The following is a 19,477-nucleotide window of genomic DNA, read 5'->3' as shown; positions in this document are numbered from 1 at the left end:
GGTGCCACAGCCTATGTATGAAAAACAACATAAAACATCATTTCCATGGGAGGTAAAAGATTTTCTTTAAAAAGTAATCCCATCATAGACAGTCTTTGTTGTTGTTTGTTTGTTTGTTTGTTTGTTTTGGCCACACCTGTGACCTGCAGAAGTTCCTGGCCAGGAACTGGTACCACAACAGTGATCTGAGCCACAGCAGTGACAACACCCAGTCCTTAACTTCTAGACTACCAGGGAACTCCCGTAGGCACCTTTTTAAAAGCAGAAAATCACAGAGATTAAAGATCATTCCTGATCTCGCTCCCAGTAGTGACAGTGTATATTTTGGTGTGAATTTGTGTGTGTGGGCACATGTGTGATCAGACAATACATACTATTTTTGTAATCTGATTCTTTTCAACTCACCAAATGTAATTAGTCTTCCTACATCATGAAATATTATTTTACAACGTAATTTTTAATGTGTGCGTATTGCTCTTGTGTGGCTTTTCAATAATATTATCAATTTCCTGTCTTGGATGTTTAGCTGGTTTCCCACTTTTGGTAGCAGGATAATTATAAATCATGACCAATGCTAACCATTTCTGAGATACACAAATATACGGCTCAATTTCCTTCCTTTCTTCCTTCAATAAAGAGTTACTCAGAGCAAAACAACCAGGCTCAAACAAAACAATTATAAAAGATATTTTTTTAGATCTTTGGAAATATGCGAAGGCAGACTAGCTCATGATGTACCAGATTTGCTGTGGTGTGGCAATGGTCTTGTGACAATGGCCTTGTGGTAAAGGTAGAAACACTCCCTTATTTTTCAGAAAAACCTAGTAAAGTATTTAAAGATAAAATGTCATGCTGTTTGTAATGGCTTTAAAATATTTTAGTTCCCCCCCCCCCAATTAACTAAGCAAATAGGGGGAAATGACATTTGCTAAACCTAAATTTGCAATTTTCTTTCTTTCTTTTTTGCGATTTTCATTTAAAAATGTATCTTAGGAGTTCCCCCTTGTGGCTCAACGGAAAACGAACCCAACTAATATCCAGGAGGACGTGGGGTCGATCCCTGCCTCGCCCTGTGGGTTAAGAATCCGGCGTTGCTGTGAGCTGTGGTGTAGGTCGCAGGTGCTGCTAGGATCCTGCGTTGCTGTGACTGTGGCGTAGGCGGCAGCTACAGCTCCGATTCGACCCCTAGCCTGGGAACCTCCATATGCCGCGGGTGCGGCCCCCAAAAGATAAATAGATAAGTAAGTAAATAAAATATATCTTGAAAACGAAATACTTTGTGCAGGGCCCTGGACCCTGGGGGTACAGCTGTGAACAAAGCAGACCCTTGCCGTGTGGCGGATCTCACCGACTTGGGGGAGCGCGTTTCTGTGAGGCAGTCCCCAATGCAATGTGACCGGTGCCTCCAGGACTGTGTGAGCCTGGCTTTCCTCATCCGCTCCGCACCATCACCCCTGCAGGTGTATGTTCCCAGGCCAGCCTCACGGCGTGTCGCTGTGCTTCCCCGGCGCCCAGGGCCGTCGGATCCTACCGGCCAGAGGAATTGGCTGCGCCGGCCTCGCCATCCGCGCACCACCGGCCAGCGAGGGCGCCGTCTGAGCCCCCAGCAGGCTCTGAGGAACCCCCGGCTGCCACCCTGTCCCCGGCGGCCGTTCCCCGAGGCGCGAGAGGCCGATCCGGGCGTCACCTCGAGGATTTCTCATCCCTGCCAGCCGCCCGCAGCATTTCTGGCGGTTACCCGAGGGTGCGCGCGGAGCTCCTGGCGCAGCGGAGTCCCTCCCTCGAGGCCCCGACCAGCTCTGCCCGGGCCCAACGCTGCCCCGCCAGGCGGGGCGGGAGCTGGCGCTCGGGGTGGGCCAGGGCCTGCCGGGCAGTTGCGCAAGTTGCGCTCGCGCGTCTATAAGAGGGGAGGGCAGGCATGGAGCCCCGGAGGAATCGAGGAATCGCGGTGCCAGCAGCGGCGAGGTAAGGGCTGGGCACTCTTTTCTCCTTCTCCGAGGGTCTTTCTTGGCAGGCCACCCCACCTCACCCCATCCCGGTCCCCGGGGGAAACTGAGGCGAGGGAAGGGACCTGCAGAAGGCTTGGTTCTGGATTGCGGTAGCTTTGCCCCAGAAAACGGCTGGGGAGCGGGAGAGCTTTGAATTTGGGGCTGGACTGTGCCTGTGCCCTCGGGGCTGGAATCTGCGCTCCAGGAGCCAGCCAGGGCCCCAGGAGACTTCCAGAGCCGCCAGCCCTGTGGCTAAGATGCTTTGGAAATGGCCCTGAGCACACCCGCAAAGATCAGGGTACCCCGCCCCCATGTGCAGGGGCCGTGCATTGAGTTTCTGAGGAGGCGCCTTGCTCTGTGGAGGAGAATTCGGGCCCCATTTAGCAGTGGGGTTCCTGAGTTTTGAATGGGAGGGGCTGTGTAAAGCGAAGGCCTAGGGCAGGAAGGTGGACAGAAAGTGTCTGAAGAACCTGAGCTTCCGGGGGTTGGACGCCAGATCTCATTGCCTCTGGCCTCAAAGTTCTGCAAAGTCCCTTCTACACTAGAGATGAAATGGAGTTTCTCTGAGGCGACAGAAGAGCAGGTTATGGGAAAGGCCTGTTCCTGACACATTTCTCAGTTACCTGTTACCCTCTCTCCAGCCCAAACTGAAAATACACACTATTGACAGGTGGGCCCCAGGTGAGACCTACCAGGCCCCACCTCGAGCCTGCCTTCTTTCCTGGCTCAGTTTACATTTCATTGTGGGTGTGTCTGCCTTTCCACTCCAGTTTCTATAGCTTTAAGACGTGACGCTTTGCAGGGAGTTCCCGTTGTGGCGCCGCAGCCGAAACGAATCTGATTAGGAACCATGAGGTTGCAGGTTCAATCCCTGGCCTCGCTCAGTGTGTTAAGGATCCAGCGCTGCCATGAGCTGTGGTGTAGGTCGCAGAGGTGGCTCAGATCTGGTGTTGCTGTGGCTCTGGCATAGGCCGGCGGCTACAGCTCTGATTAGACCCCTACCCTGGGAACCTCCCTATGCCGCGGGTGCGGCCCTAAAAAAAGACCAAAAAAAAAGATGTGCTGCTTTAGAAAATGGATCCTTAAATACAGTTCGATCCGAGTGACACAGTTGGCCTGGTTGTCCTGTGAGAACAGCAGCTTTGGAGAGGACAGGAAGGTAGTCCGCAGGGGAGGTGGGGCAGAGGGTGGGGACTTGAAGGCGCCACCCAGGAGCACAAGCTGGAGGACTCCCGGGCTGGCCTCTGTCCGCTCACCGGCGTTTGCTCTGCAGAGTCCTGAGGTGGGCAGGGGTCCGCTGGGACTAGGGGCGCGCAGGGTGTCCACTCCCTTTCTCACCAGGAAGGTGCACAGAACCCTAGCGGCTCCCACTCTTGTCAGCCTGGGGAACAGGAAGGCCTTGCTGAACCTGGCTCCCATTTAGGCGCAGGGGCGGGGAGAGGCCAGAGCCAAACAGGGGGTGTGATTCAGTCCTTTCCTTCTCAAGCGGTTGAGGACATCGGGCTGAGGGGAATGTTTCCATGTTGGCCAAAGGAGCGTCCTCCTAATATTTTGTACATCTTATGCCCAAAATAACTCTTCCTGGTATTTGGGGGAAATATTTTCCTCCCCCTCCATTCCAGGAAATGGCTCCAAGCGCCAAGGACAGAGCCAGGGAGATTGCAATGAATTCTTGCCCGTCAGCCCCAGGCGGATGCCTCTCGTGTCTGAGTGGCCCATACAGGGTGTGGAGCTGGCCACTTGGGAGAGCTCTCTTCGCAGAACCCGGCTCATCGTCCCCGCTCTAGCCCAGATGCCACCCGCCTAGGGGTCCGCGGGGGTCTGCGGGGGGTCAGGGAGAGAGAAGGGCTCCCAGGACATGAAGTCCTGGTGGTGTGTGCATCCTTGAACCACATGCACTTCATTTAAGGGAAAACGGAGCCAAACGCTCTTGCAATCTGTCCATTACTAGGCCCGATCCCCACCAGCAGCGGGATTCCAGTGGTGGCAGCTCCCTGGTGCCCTGCCAGGGAACGCCTTGAAATTCTTCTTTGTCCACACAAGTGCCTCAGAGAAGTAGAAAGAGAGGTTGTTTCTACTGAAAAACACCACACCTGATGCCTGGGCCCATGGAATCCTTGGCACTTACTTCCCGTGTGACAACAGATGTGCCTTGCTTCTCAGCACACTGCGTTTTACGGTCGTTCCTGCTCAACTTGCCAGCTCTCTGGAACTGAATTAATGATCAAGGCCAACATCTCACCCATCCTAGAGAAGATTTCATCTCCATCTGTGCACATGTTGTTTGTACTGTGGGGTGCTCCAGGCTGGGGTATGCCAAGGAAGAGGGGGGGAAAGCCACAGGGAAAACAGAAGGGGGTGAGCCTCTGCGAAGGGCAGGGGCTCAGAGCACAGCAGGAGGAGCCAAGCTGATGAATGGGACCAAGAGGGTAGTTAAGATGGAGCAGAACTCAGGAAGCTGACGGGAATGGGGCCCACGTGATGCCAGAGGGCACCTCTAGGGTGCACAAAGCCAACCACGGTCCCTGAAGCATTTGCTATCTTCCTTAAGAAAATTTCTTAGGGGAGTTCCCAGCGTGGCGCAGCAGAAACAAATCTCACTAGGAACCATGAGGTTGTGGGTTCAATCCTTGGCTTCGCTCAGTGGGTTAAGGATCTGGTGTTGCCGTGAGCTGTGGTGTAGGATGCCAACGCGGCTCGGATATGGTATGGCTGTGGCTGTGGTGTAGGCGACCCTTAAAAAAAAAAAAAAGAAAAGAAAAGAAAAAGAAAGAAAGTTTCTTAGGAATTCGTGCTGGGCAAAAGTGAATTCTAGAATGTGACTTTAAAACGGGAGCATGTAGGTTAGCCTGAGGTAGACAGTGAAGATCAGGGATGGGAAATATTTCATTTATTCATTCAACAAATATGTAATGAGCCCCTGCTCTGTGCCAGGCCCTTGGGAGATGCTGGAACAAGTGGCATATCCACCCCTCTTGCACCTGGCAGACATCACTAATTGATCGCGGCACCCTCTCCCTCTGAGGCTGGTTGGAGTTTCAGATTCCTCTCCACACAGCACTCCAAGGAGCTGCTAAAAATTGATGAGAGCTGACCCAGGACTTGAAACCTATTTGTTATCCCTGATGAGATCAGATCTAAGGGGAGTTTCTGATGAACGGGAAGAATACAAGCCCCCGTACCCACATTCAGGCTACCAGTTAAGTTTGTTAACATGATTTCTCAAACAGCCTCCTGATTGCAAATAAGAGAAAGCCACTCATGCCAGCTCAGTGTTTTTCAAAAGTATGTTGCAGCCAACATTTAAAAAACAGAATGGAGGAGTTTCTGTTGTGGCTCAGTAGGTTAAGAACCCGACTAGTGGAGTTTCATTGTGGCTCAGCAGTTACAAACCCAACTAGTATCCATGAGGCAGATTAGCTCCCTGGCCTGGCTCAGTGGCTTAAGGATCCGGCTGTGGTGTACGTCGCAGACATGGCTCGGACCTGGCGTTGCTGTGGCTGTTGTGTAGGCCGGCAGCTGAGGCCTTAAATCTCAGGTCCTAGCCTGAGATCTTCCATATGCTGCAGGTGCAGGTGCAGGTGTAAAAAGAAAACAAACAAAACAGAGTGGAGACAAGCGTGCATCACCCATAATAAGGGTGAATTTCATTTCTTGACACTTGTTTCTCTTACATGTGCCTATCGATGTGTCTGCTGCATGAAAAGATACTTTCAGAAAGTTGAAAACTACTCACATGAGTAGTATATGTGGAAGAGTATCTCACTCTGGAGGCTAAGGACAGGGAGAGCCCAGAACCAGCAAGATCAGGAATTTCAGAAAGAAGGTCAAGAAAGAGTACAGGCATTGACCCGAATCCACGCTCAGTGGCTGGATGCCCCCTGGTCTCTCTTAGCCACTCCATGCCTAGGATGCCAACCATGGCTACCCTTGAGCTTCCGAGTCCTCAACTTGGAGCCCTACTTGAAATTCCTGGGAGAGATGCTAATTGACCCGGTCAGGAGCTGGAGGAGGAAGAGACAAGGAAAGGAAGGCCGAAAGAGTATTCCGGTTCTCTTGCCCACTGTTGCTCATGCAAATATGGCTTCTAGGGTTCGTGCATGTGTGTGCGTGCGTGCGTGCGTGCGTGCGTGTGTGTGTGTGTGTCCCGAGTAGATGAGATCCCCCAAAAGTCCTAACTACACACGGAGTCAAGCCTGGGGTAGTCTAGCTCTCCAGCATCACATGCTCTACCCTCTAAACCTGCTGAATTCTCCCAAACCCACCATGGTTTTCCCCAACTCCACACTATCCCCTTGGCCCTGCTTGCTCTCTTCCCCCTGGGGAACTCCTTTCCTTTGGGTCTCAGTGCAAAACTGTCCTCACCTCCCCAGAGTCACCCCCGTTCCCTATGCCCATGAGTCCTGTGCTCCCCCCTGATTCTATGTTCTTTTCCTTATAACCTTCACCAGGTTTGTTAAGATGAGTAGTTTAAGCTTCTGTCTGTTCCACTGGATTCCGAGTAACTTGAAGGACAAGGATCCAGCTTCTCTATTCGTCCTTTGAACTTTCCCCATCCCCAAGTCCCTTCCAACTTGGAGAAAGAGAGAAAGGAGGGAAGGAAGGCTGAGAGGGAAGAATGACAGGAGCCCCCAGGAAGAATTTCTACAGGGAGAAAGAGGGCATAGACTATCCAAGCTTTTGCCTTAAAATTAACAGTAATAAATGTAATGTGCATGAGCATACCAAATATTACTGGAGAGAGGGGTAGTAGTATTTCCTGATGGCTGGGGAAGAGAAGGAGGAAGGGAGAAGGATGTTCTGGGCCCCTTGCTATACCTTCTGGTACTTTCCACCAGGAGAAGACATACGAGCATGCGTAGCTCAAAGCTAGTGGCCTCCACTAGCAAATGCCTCTGTGACCCAGAGCTCTCCCCACCATCCCCCCACTGCTGGGATCAGAAGGCCATGGGCAGGCCTGACCTGGGCCCAGCAATCCCTCTAGCCTGAATCTAGAGAAGTGCCCCGCCCCCCGCAACCGTGACACAGAGGCCCCCACTTGGTCTGCTCTCTCCCCCAGGACAAGAGGGAAGGTGAGGGAGCTCGTACCTGGAGACCACCAGCTTCTTGGGGAAGCAGGAGGCAAGCTTATCTGTGAATAAGGGGCGGCGGGGGGGGGGGGCTGCATAGAGCTGCTGACTGGGGCCAAAGGAGTGTGGGCAGCTAAGGATGAGCGGAGGTGGGGCCGGGTCCAGGCCCCAGGTGAAATCAGAGTGGGGCGCTGTGGAGGGCTGATGGCGAAGTTATATGAGCCTCTTGGATTAGCCTCCAGCCTGCTTTCTGTGGTCACTTTTCATTACCTCGTACTGCCCTGGGGGTGGGGGGGGCGCTGGGGGCTCCATTTTCAGGTTTTTCTCTCTTCTTCCCCGCTGCAGCTGTGGCAGCAGATGGCGGTGGAGGTGATGGAGCGCGGCAGGGGAGCTGAGGCACAAGTTAGTGAGCAGGTGGCCCAGAGGATGCAGGGGGGGGGTGGTTAGCAGAGAGGCGGAGGGCACCTCAGGGTGGAGGGCAGCGCCAATGGCGAGGGGCATACCATCCAGCGGCCCCCTCCTCCCCAGCAGCGCCCCTCTCCCTCTCCAGGCTCTGCTTGAACGGCAGTCAGAGGAAAATGAGAGACAGGATATTGTACTGACATTCAGGCAGTTATTCTTTTAACTCTGAGAAAATGACAGCTCCTAAATATTCAAAACCACTTTGGAACCTTCTAGAGAGAAAAGACTTTACCACACAGGCAGATGGCTGACAGTTGCCTCTTTCTCTCCTGACTCCTCCCACCACCACCCTCTCCACTAGCTCACCAGTGGCTCCCCTCAGCACTCCTGGGTCCACATCTGCAGCCCTTTTTTTTTCCCCCTGAACTGAGACTCCCAACTCGAGCTGTTAGCTGGACGGGTCCATCTGAGGTCCCACCAGTACTAGCAAATCAGCACCTTCCAAACCCTCGTTATGGAGTTCCTGCTGTGGCTCAGCAGGTTACGAACCCGACTAGGATCCATGAGTACACGGGTTTGATCCCTGTCCCGGCTCAGTGGGTTAAGGATCCGGCGTTACCGTGAGCTGTGGTGTAGGTCGCAGACAAGTCTCAGATCTGGTGTGGCTGTGGCTGTGGTGAAGGCTGGCAGCTGCAGCTCCAATTCGACCCCTAGCCTGGGAACTTCCGTATGTCTCAGGCATGGCCCTAAAAAGCCAAAACAAGCCAAAAAACCCCAAAAACCAATAAGCAAAAAACTCTCGTTCTTAAATCTCTGCTCAGGCCTTTCCCAACTTCCATCTCCATCCTTGCCCCCTGGGGGGAAAGCATTAGCCTGGGAAGAAGCCCAGCCTCCCTGCCTGGCACTCACAGCCCGACCCCTCCCCGCCTATCATAACTCCCGTGCCAACTGAGGGACCGTTTTCTGAGCCGTCAGCTGGGGCTGCCTCTCTGCCCTACCTTCACACACCCAGCCCCCCTCCCCGCTTCGCAGGACCCTTATCAAATGCCACCTCCTCCAGGGTGCCTTCTCCATCTCTTAGCTGGAAAGAACAGCGACCACAGCAAATGAGTATTGGGGTTGGCCGTGCGCCAGGCACAGAGCTAGCACGTTCCGTACGTCATGTCATTTCAGCCACAGGGGGGAATGATGTCTTGTTTCATCCCCACTTGACAGCTAAGAAAACGGAGTCTCCAAGGGCCTATGCTCCAAACGGAAACAGCTCTGCTGCACTTTAGAGCTCCCCACTCCACACACGACTCCCTCCCCTGGGTTATCGCAGGCGTTTTCTTTATACCAGTTCTTATTTGCACTGGCATTAATTGGGTAAATTCTTAAACCGGTGTCTAAGGGTACAGTTTTGTTCTTTACTTTTATTTTTAGCATATAATACATGTAAGTCATTGTCAATGTCAGATACTGCGGGGTACTCCCTGGACTTCTCGGGAAAACCACTAGTCTTCACCCACCTCTGCCGTGTTTGCATGTCTCATCTCTGTCCCTGGCCTAGTAGGTGATAAATACGTGCTAGCTGTCAACCATCAAATAAATATTGGGTAACTATTAGGTGGCAAGTTCTGTGCTCAATGAAGTCGTTGCTGTCTCTCGAATTATCCCTCCCTCCCCAGTCCCTAAATCCTGCTCTTACCAGCTGGTGCCCCCATCCCCAAATCCCGGGCCACGACCAGGCCCCACCCAGGTACTGACACTCAGGTGAACCAAGAAAGACTCGATCTCATCCGATGGCTGAGGCCCACATCCAGGGGTATAAATTCATCGGCACTAAGTTTGGCTGCATTTAGCCGAGGCCCAAAATAACAGTGCCTTAACCAAGACAGAGGTTATGCCTCTTGCACACTCCGCACCAATCCAGAGAGAGGGGATCAGCGGCAGTGTGTCGTCTCGGCTCCAGGGAGTCCTCCGGACCGGGCCTCTTCCAGCTCCCTCCTCCGCCGTTCACACAGTCAGGTCCTCATCCTCCTGATCCAAGGGCACCTGAACGCCCGGTAACCACGTCCCGATTCAGGCAGCAGGATGGAGGGAGCATGGGAAAGGGAGGGGCGGAGGCACCCAGCAAGGGACCTGCCACAGGGCACTTGTGCTGATACTCAGTTGGCCAGGATTTTGTCACATGGCCGCAGCGGCTGGGAAGTATCGTGTCTCTTCTGGATGGTCACGGCCCTGTCTCAACTTGCATGTTCTGTTCCTGGGGAAGATGGGAGTCGATACTGGAGACAAGCACTAGCTTCTACGAAAAGGGCTAGATGTGTTGATGAGTGTGTGTGGTGTATGACGTGTGTGAGCGTGCCTTTTGTGTTGTGTGTGTCGGTGGGCCAGGGTCTCCCCGTCCGTTTTTTTCTTTCGGCCACACCCGAGGCAGGTGGAAGTTCCCAGGCCAGGGATCCAATCCGAGTCAGAACTGCAACCTACGCCACGGCTGCAGCAACACTGGATCCTTAACCCACTGCGCTGGGCCTGAGATTGAACCGGCGCCTCCACAGAGACAAGTCTGCTCATTAACCCACTGCGGCACAGCGGGAACTCCCTCCCCATCGCTTTGATCTCCCTCCAATGGACCTGTTCTCTCTGCAGCCCTCCAGGGAGCTCCCCTCACCCTGGCCTCTCCTCGTAGCCAGACCAGCTCAGCAGCATGTCCTCAGTTCAAGGAACTTTGATTTTTTCTTTCCGAGCCCACTGAAGCCTATTGTTGGTGGTGATAGATGGGGCTAGGAAAATTGCTTTTCCACCCCGTATTACGGGGTGGCCATTATGTGAGCGCGACTACAACCAGAGTTAATCTGGTGATAAATTCTCCTGGGAAGGAGGATGTCATTTTCGCATGAATCCTAGAAAAGGTTACCACTCCGTCTTGGACCGCAGGAGGAGAGCCCAGAAATACCAGGCACCCTATTGAGAGGGCCCAGGGGAGGCACCAGGCCAAATGCTAGCTTCATTTGGCTACAAGTAGTGTCACCGAGCTTTTCAAGCCCTGGTGAGTAATTATGCCATTGCAAAAGCACTGATATGTACTCCCCCACCGCCACCAACACACACACACACACACACACACACACACACACACACACACACCCGAGCAGGGGCTTTATAGGTTCATCTCAATTACCCTTTGAGCCAGGTGATGTTATTTGTTCCATTTTACTGATGGGAACTGATGCTTTAGGGAATTAAATGTCTAGCCCAGGTGTTCCCACTGTGGCTCAGCAGAAACGAATCTGACTAGGAACCATGAGTTTGTAGGTTCAATCCCTGGCCTTGCTCCGTGGGTTAAGGATCCGGCGATGCTGTGAGATGTGGTGTAGGTAGCAGACGGGGCTTGGATCTGGCGTTGCTGTGGCTCTGGTGACCCCTAGCCTAGCTCCAATTCGACCCCTAGCCTGGGAACCTCCATATGCTTTGGGTGCGGCCTTAAAAAAAGACCAAAAAAAAAGAAAATCTAGTCCAGAGACACACAGCTAATAAGGTCAGACCCCAGTGATGAAGCCTTGGGACTTCAACGCTGTGCTTCCACCTTTGCTAGGGGTTTGTGGAATCACTCCGGGGATTAGCACTGTTTAACTCCGTTCTTCAGACCTTTGGTGGAAATGTTTACTCAGGTAATAAGTCATTAATAGAGGCATAAATAACTTTTTAGGAGAGAAAACAAGCAGAAAAACATTTGAAGTGCCCTCTTCTGAATTACTTGGTGTTTTTCATGCATGAAGTTGGCATGGGGATACAATCTCATAGCTTCATCCTAGAGCCAGGTATTTGCTCCCATGTGCCATGGTCCCAGCTGCCCTTGGTTGGGCACTGGGGTGGCTTGTAATTTGGGCTTCCCCTTAAAGGCTGGAGAAACTAGTGGGGAAGAAAGTGGCCCAGGCTTTCCAGATGAGGCAGCTGTGGCTGTGAATCCCGGCTTTGCCTCTTACCTATTCAGTCTGGACAAGTTAACTACCTTCTTGAGCCTTATTTTCCCCTTCGATAAAATTCAGATTAAAAACTGTACCTTTGGAGTTCCCTGGTGGCTCAGTAGGTTAAAGACCTGGTGGTGTTGCTGCTGCGGCTCAGGTCACTGCTGTGCTGCAGGTTCCATCCTTGCCTGGGAACCTTTGCATGCTGTGGGCATGGCCAAAAACAAATTAAAAAAACAAAAAACAAAAAACACCCGTACCTGTGATCAAGCACCATGGACAATATAGAAACTGATTGCTTAGTTGTACTATATTGCCAGAATCTAATACTAATATTGCCACCTATGGACCAAAAATGCATTACCTGTTTTTATCAAGACCTAGTTGAATCAGAACACAAAAGCACAGGTGGAAGTTTGGCCATCTCCAGAAGCTTTGTGCTAATATTTACTTTTGATCATTTTTTCCGGCTCATCCATGCATACTTAGCACGGGTCGTTGACTACGGACCCACGTACATTGAACTGTATGACCTTTTGTCTCATGTATTTCATTAAAACTTTGCTGATTGATCGACATCTGGCTATTACTAGTGTTAGAATTCATAGTTCCATGACTCTGAATGTTTCAGACATTCTGGGTTATAACGTGGTATAAACTCTGTCCTTCTTTCATGCCTTTGCACCAAAAGCTTTCTTGGCCCCTAACAGCAACCACATTATACTCTTACTGGCTATTCCTTGGCCTTCAATACCCAGCCCAGGGGACCCCTCTTCCAGGGAGCCCCGCTTGTACTCCTGAGATGTCATGTCCTTCTTGCAGAGCTCTTCCTCACGGCATCGGGACGGCGGTTCACCCTTTTGCCTCTCCGGATAAACTGTAAGCTACTTGAGAGCAGAGAACATCCATTGTTCGCTGTGGCATCCGTGGTACCTAGCACGGCATCTGACATATTATCAGATCTTCCACAAAGGCCAGTTTACGGTTGAATGCCCGTTGAATTCAGGCTCCCAGTGGGAGAGCGAGGAAGTAATAAAGCCGGTGATAAATGCCGCCGTGGAGACACCAGCGGGCTGCCGTGAGACTAATGGAGAGGACAGTAACGTTATCTCTAATGCGAGGGTGGTTATAGAGTACATTTCATAACACCTTTAAAGCTCTTTCACACGCATTATCCAATTTGATCCTCATAAAAGCCTGGAGATGTGTATATTGTGGTGGATGGAGGGGGAGTCTTTAGCAGTTATGGGATATGCCTGAAGTCGTGCAGCTAGTAAATGGCTGGATTCAAACCAGACCTCAAAAGCCTGCCTGTTTGCTCATGCCCCCTGCCCCGACTGCCCACTCTGTGGCCCACAGCACAACTCACCGTCGCTTTCTTGATCCGTTTTCTTGATCCGGCTGTGCCTCTCCCCAAGGGAATGCTTTTCATTAACATATGTCTAGGTAATGAATTATCTTTGACTCTGAGGAGGCCATAGCCACAGCCGAACGCGAAGCTCCCTTTGATCTGCATCTGAGGCTGTGGCTGGTAACGGGCGTGGGGAGGGGGCGTTCGCTGAGACCCCAGGGACACGCCATGTGTGGTTCCCTCTGTTTCCAGGCCCCAGAAGCACATCCCGGAAAGGAAAATGCGCTGTGGACCCCTGTGCCGATTCCTGTGGCTTTGGCCCTATCTGTCCTACGTTGAAGCCGTGCCCATCTGGAGAGTCCAGGATGACACCAAAACCCTCATCAAGACGATTGTCACCAGGATCAGTGACATTTCACACATGGTAGGGAAGGCCTGGGAGACAAGGTCGAACTGTGGCCAGCCCCGGGGGGAGGAGGGGTACCGGACCTCAGAGGTTGGCGGAGGCTGGGAAGGGGCCGCGGTGGCCTTGACGCCTCCCCACCCCCCCCAACAGCTGCCTTTGCTCCTCCGCTTCCCTCACCGCACCCCCCCACGTCCTTATCCTCCTTCTTCCCAGACTGGAATCCTGATGCCCAGGACTAGAGGAAGCCCTAAAGGTCCCTGTGTGCCTTTGCCAGGTGGCCAGACCCCCCAGCATCATCCCCTCTGGGCCTCCATCACGTCTCCGGAATGTTCTAATCTGTAGGAATTCTTCCTGGTGACAGCTGAACTCTGACCCTGCGGAGCCCCTTACTGCTAGTCCTGCCCATTGAGCCTTTTTTCCTATACAACCCTCTACATGTTTGCAAACTTCTCTCAATGTCCCCAGGGTGTTTTCTCTGGGGTCCGCAGGCCGAGACCTTCAGCCTCTTCTCAGCTGAGGTCCGTCTTTAGAATTCAGAAGACGAGGTGTGACTCCTCACCCTGCTGTTCCCTCTCTGTAAAATCTCAAGCACGTTAAGTCCCTCCGTGTCTGAAACCTTAGTTTCCTCATCCAGATAATGGGACTGTTACTGGGAAGATGTTACCGGAATCCAGGGTCTTGCTCATGGAGCTCAAGAATGAACTTGGCGAACGCACAGGGAGCGAGCAAGCAGAAGTCTTTATTACAGGAAGGCAGACAGCTCCCAGCACAGACACGGGGAGGGAAGAGTCCCCCCGCCCATTGTTCTACGGAGGTTTTTATCACTTAAAGACGGGAGTACCAATGTGGGGTCCAGATATCCGTTCTTCTTCCCATTGCCCAGTTTACCTATATGGCGCCTTGTCCAGGAGGGACTCTGTAGAGTTAGGGGTGCTCCGTAAGTTTTATGGTGCGTCTGCTCTTCTCTGCCCTAGACTTAGAGTCGCCACTCTTTCCATTCTTCTGCTCACAGTCAAATGCATAGGTCAGGGGTTAATTCCCACCTTCACAGAAATCAAATGTCCTTTCAATAGTTAATCTTCCAATAAGCAAGGCCTGCTTGTCTTGATTAGTTTTTACAAATCTTAAACCATGGCCATTAATCAGGGAAGAGATCGAAGCCCATGTTCCCACACTAACTGCCTGAATTATTAGTCTGCCTCAGGACTATCTTAATAGTCTTCGCAAGGTTGTTTTGAGATTAAATTAGATAGGAGTTCCTGTCGAGGCGCGACGGAAACAGATCCGACTCAGAACCATGAGACAGGTTCGATCCCTGGCTTTGTCAGTGGGTTAGGATCTGGTGCTGCTGTGAGCTGTGGTGTAGGTCGCAGAGGTGGCTCGGATCCCGCGTTGCTGTGGCTGTGGTGTAGGCCGGTGGCAACAGCTCCGATTAGACCCCTAGCCTGGGAACCTCCATGTGCCGCGGGTACCGCCCTAAAAAAAGACAAAAGATGGAAAAAAAAAAGGTTACATTAGATAAAGCAAGTGACTCCTCCACCACCACACATATCCCTGCAGAACCAGGACAGAGCATGCCTTCTTGAAAAGTTTTCGGTTGTGGCTTTGATAGCACCCAGCCTTAAAAGCCAGCTTTTCAATCTGCCCAGAGCAGTCTGGAGACTTCCGCATCTCCTGGCCACTCTGAGTTTCTAACAGTGGCCTTGGGCAGCCTGGGAGCAGTCCGGTGGCCAGAAGCAGGGACAGCTGAGAACCAGATAGAGTCTTGGGCACTTTCAAGAGAAAAACCCTAAGTCTCCTTGCTTTCCAGCCATGCAACAAGCTGCGCATGACAGATCCAGCGTGTCCCAGCCTGTGTGGTGCAGGGAGTGAGCGCTGCGGGCAGGGGGCGGGGGAGCTGAGGAGCGAGGCGGGGCATCGCGGGGGCTGCAGCCTCCATCCCTAAGTGGGGAGACTTCATGAAGAGCCTGACCAGGAGGGAGGGGCATGTGTGGAGGACCTCAGGGCCTGGGGAAGGGACCCAACTATGTGAGAAACAGACAGTCGTGGCTGGTTCTACAGAAGAGGCATCTGGAGGCCATTCGGAATGGCCCGCAAAGGCTGGTCTGGGGGTGGAGGGCAGGGGCTTTGGCAAGGGCAGGAAGACAGAAGGCCGTGAGACCAGCTTGGAGGCTTGGCAGCCACGCCAGCCCAAGGAGTTCGGGCCTAGATAGGATTGTGTGGAAGGGGAAGAGGCAGCCGGAGGTGGGGGGTGGGGGTGGACCCGTCTCCACGCCTGCAGGAAGGGCCAGGGGCTTGGCAGAGCCAACATCTCTCTCGCTGAGCTCTCGCTCTCCCCTTCCTCCTGCACAGCAGTCTGTCTCCTCCAAACAGAGGGTCACCGGTTTGGACTTCATCCCTGGGCTCCATCCTGTCCTGAGTTTGTCCAAGATGGACCAGACCCTGGCGATCTACCAACAGATCCTCACCAGTCTGCCTTCCAGAAATGTGATCCAAATATCGAATGACCTGGAGAACCTCCGGGACCTTCTCCACCTGCTGGCCTCCTCCAAGAGCTGCCCCTTGCCCCAGGCCAGGGCCCTGGAGACCTTGGAGAGCCTGGGCGGCGTCCTGGAAGCCTCCCTCTACTCCACGGAGGTGGTGGCCCTGAGCAGGCTGCAGGGGGCTCTGCAGGACATGCTGCGGCAGCTGGACCTCAGCCCTGGCTGCTGAAGCCTTGAAGGCCTCTCTCCCCACAGTCGGGGGAAGAAACCTGAGCTTCCAGGAGTCTGCTGGAGAAGAGAGCCTGTGCGGACCTCCTCTCTGCAGGTCTGCGGGCCATTTCTCTCTCGCTCCGCTAAGCTGCTCTTCCAAAGGCAGAAAACTCCAAGGCACGACACCAAAGACAGAAAGGCCTGGTTCCGCGCCCACCGGGAAAGGGGGGCCCGTCCAGCCAACGGTGGACTAGATTTCGGATTTTCCACCAACGTCTTCCTTCCTGTTCCATCTCCAGCTCACCGCGTGCTTCAGCGTGACCGGGGGGATTTCAGAGCCTTTCGACCATCAAGCAGGGTTCCATCTGAGAATTCCGGGGAGCACGGTGAAGGCTACAGGCACACACAGCTGGATGCTCCCACGCAACACAAGTTGGAAGCATTTCTTTATTTATTATGCGGTGTATTCTGGTTGGATTTGAAGCAAAACACCAGCCTTTCCAGGCTCTCTGGGGTCAGCCGGGGCTAGGGGGAGGCTCCCGAGGTGCTGTTTCCAGTACCATCCATGGGCCTGGCTGAGGCCAACCCATTTTGAGTGACTTGAGGGCTCTCAAGGTCGTTCTCTAGAGACTGGCTTTGTTTCTACTGTGACTGACTTTAAAACTGCAGCGTGTGCACTGGCATCGCCCTGCGCGGATCTCGAAGGGCCAGGTTCTCTTAGAAAGAAGAAGATGAACTTTGTCAGGGGTGTGTACGCGGAGACAGGAAGTGTGTTGGTGGGCGGGGCATGGATCCAGAATGTGTATTTCTTGTGTGATGGACATTTGTGTGAGGGGCTCTCTGGACAGGGTGAGGTCATTGTCTCATCTTCGTGGTTTTCATGAGAGAAGGAGATGATTCCTTCACGGGGGTCGTGGGGTTTTGCCAGCCGCCCGTGCAGGGAGTGGGGAAGGGGCTGAAGCCGAAGACCGTTGGGGGCCGTGGTGAGCTCTGCCTTCTCCAGCTGCTAGAGGCTGGTCTTTCTCATCAGGGAGTGAGGGTCTCGCGTTGGAGACAGTGATCCCCAGGGCGGGGATCCTTGCCGTGGCCCTCTGAATGGTCTGGGTTGATCCCACACTGATGTCATAACAGGGAAGTGCCCTGGTTTGGGATTTGTATGCTCACCCAAAGCAAGGGCCTGCTTCCCATCCATTTGGGAAGGATTTTTTCCTCCAGGGGGAGGGTGAAAGCTCTGGGAGGTCTGTGGGCTTTAGCAGATGGTCCCAAGTCCTGGGTCAGTGAGTCCCGGGACTCCGTGACCGGCCTCGAGGAGCCCCCTTCTCCCTACAGGTCATGTTCAATAGGTCAAACAAGGAGGCATGGGTTTCCCACCATCCTGCCGCTGTGATGCAGCCATCGCACTACAGGAGGTAGATCTGTCCAAGGAAATTTGAATCTAAGCAATCACTTTCAAGACTGAGCATCTATTGTGCTCAGCCCCAACTGGTGCTATGGGCTCAGAGAAGCTCATCAAATAAATATTAAAATCCAGTCCTGCCTTCAGGGACCTTGCATTCCAGATGATAACACCTCCCCCACACCCCGTCTGCAGAGGCTGTCATTTCACCATGGCAACCGAGCAGCTGAAACACAGTGCGGTCCTCAGCAGGTGGAAAGGCTGAGCTGAGGAGGGCAGTGCCCGGGGGCCCACAGGCTAACCCTGCTTGCACTTGGTAGCATTTTTACTGTTCGGGGCGCATCAGCATCTATTACTGAGAAGCCGCATCCCTTTGAAGCAGGATAGCTGAGACTATAAAAATAAGAAAATACCAGAGTTCCCTTGTGGCACAGAGGGCTAAGGATCCAGTGTTGTTGCTGCAGCAGCTTGGGTCACGGCTGTGGCAAGGGTTCGATCCCTGGCCTGGGAACTTTCACATGTTGCAGGCAAGGCCAAAAAAAATAAATAAATAAAAATAAACAAAAAAAACAAGACCATAACAGCAGACTGGTGGCAAACCAGGACTAGAACCTGGGTCCTCTGACCCCTAGAGTCAGTGTCCCCTGAGCCAGCTAGTGTTCTCTGGGGACGGGAACAGGGTTGGGCAGGGAGTTCAGGAAGTGTTTGCTGGAAGAGCGGAGTTTCCAGGCTGATTTTGCAGGAGGTGAGGGAAGTGGATTGCCTGGAGGGAGGAGGCTGTTTTGTTTGAAGCTTCGGTGCTGAGACACCAAGGGGACAGGATGAGCAGCCAGGTGCAGAGAAAGGCAGAGGAAGGAAGGAAGAAGGAAAGAGTCACGTCGAAGAGGCCACCAGAGGTAAAGACATTTGCTGTTGAAAGAGTTAAGAGTCAAGTTCTAGAGCAAGACTCGTGTGGCAGACAGTCAGACCCGCTCTGGAAAATGTCCTGATAATCACGGCCAGCCAGTCAGGCTGGGGTGTTTGAAGCCTTTTGCTCACAAAACCTGGCACTATGGCTCATTCCCAGAATGTGACATTTCCAAAATGTAAACGATTGTCTTTTTCCATAATTCAGAGCCATTTTTTTTTGTTCCCTCAAATCCAAATAAATTACCTTTGCCCCCTGGCCTTTGTTTCTCATAGCCCGTGGTGGAGGGGCTTCAGCAGGGCTGCTTGTGTGTGACAGGGCACGGCCTGGCTGGCCTCCGTCCATCCCTGGGGTCAGCTCTGCCCGGGCTTGGCCACAGCCGGCCACCAGTTATTCAGGCTAAAGGATGCCCCCGGAGCTCAGAGTACACTCTGCACAGAGTCCATGTGCGCCGGCAAAGCAGCCTCGAGTAGCACCAAGCACCCAACGACTTAAAAACAAAAATTTTAAAAGAACAGCACACACACAGAAACATGCAGCCCGATAACAGACCAGGTGAGGGGCACAGACTCAAAAAGCAGCAAGAAGGAGGGCTTTTCTTGTCACGCGGCCACGGAGGAGGCACAGACACTCACCCCTGCAGTGTCATTAAGACCCGAGAGTTTCAGCCCAAGCCCTGGGGAGGCCTTGAGGGGAGTGGGGCTGGCCCATCAAAGGAAGTCACTTCCGTGGGTGATTTCAAGGGCCCCCTCCCTCCCCAAAGTTGCTGCTGGCTCTTTAATGAGCTAATGACCTAGCACTGGGTCTGGCCTCCCTACCGTAGATTTAAGTGACTCGTCTCTTCACAATTAGCAGCAGGCTTTACATGTCAGTGATGCAGGGCCAGGCAGCCCACGGGTGCAATCTCATCTCGGGGAGAGATGACAGCGGCTCATCCTTTCCTGTGGACTGGCTCCGGCGGGGGAGGGGAGAAGGGAGGGGAGGGAGGAGCAAAGTCCTGAGAAGGGGAGACCAAAGAAGAGGGGGGCAGGATGTGCCTGGAGCAGCCTAAGTGGGTCACTTGGCAGCTGGGAGATGGGTCTGGCCTCTGTCCCCATCAGGACTCCTTTAGCTGCGAGTGACAGAAAACCAAGGCAAACGGACTTAAATAAAAACAAATTTTTTGGGCCCATGTTGCTGAGACGTTCAGGCCACGGTCCATCTCTTACAACACTTTGCTCTCAGTCGTTCCCCAGGGACCTGAAAGGTGCTGGTGCCATGATCCACCCCAGTTCCCGCCCACCTAAGGTGGGTACAGGGCCTTGGGGACAATGTG

At 53.1% G+C, this 19,477-nt stretch overlaps 1 protein-coding gene across 7 annotated transcripts; it reads left to right on the top strand.

Moving 5' to 3' along the window:
- Nucleotides 1-1,928: 1,928 nt before the first annotated feature.
- LEP (leptin) lies at nt 1,929-18,420 on the top strand. 7 transcript variants are annotated; one of them, XM_085004813.1, is made up of 4 exons: nt 1,929-1,965; nt 12,232-12,288; nt 13,013-13,184; nt 15,540-18,420. In XM_085004813.1, the coding sequence occupies exons 3-4, from the start codon at nt 13,041-13,043 to the stop codon at nt 15,876-15,878; spliced, it is 483 nt and encodes a 160-aa protein (XP_084860939.1). In that variant the 5' UTR covers nt 1,929-1,965; nt 12,232-12,288; nt 13,013-13,040; the 3' UTR covers nt 15,879-18,420.
- The last annotated feature ends 1,057 nt before the right edge of the window (nt 18,421-19,477 follow it).

Source organism: Sus scrofa, chromosome 18 (genome assembly GCF_054392235.1).
Source record: "Sus scrofa isolate SSC_HxYL_T2T_F1_AM1 chromosome 18, Sscrofa_HxYL_maternal_Yorkshire_Landrace_v2.0, whole genome shotgun sequence".
NCBI lineage: Eukaryota > Metazoa > Chordata > Mammalia > Artiodactyla > Suidae > Sus > Sus scrofa.
Note: the sequence above shows the minus strand (reverse complement) of the source record. Positions and strands in the feature narration are given on the sequence as shown.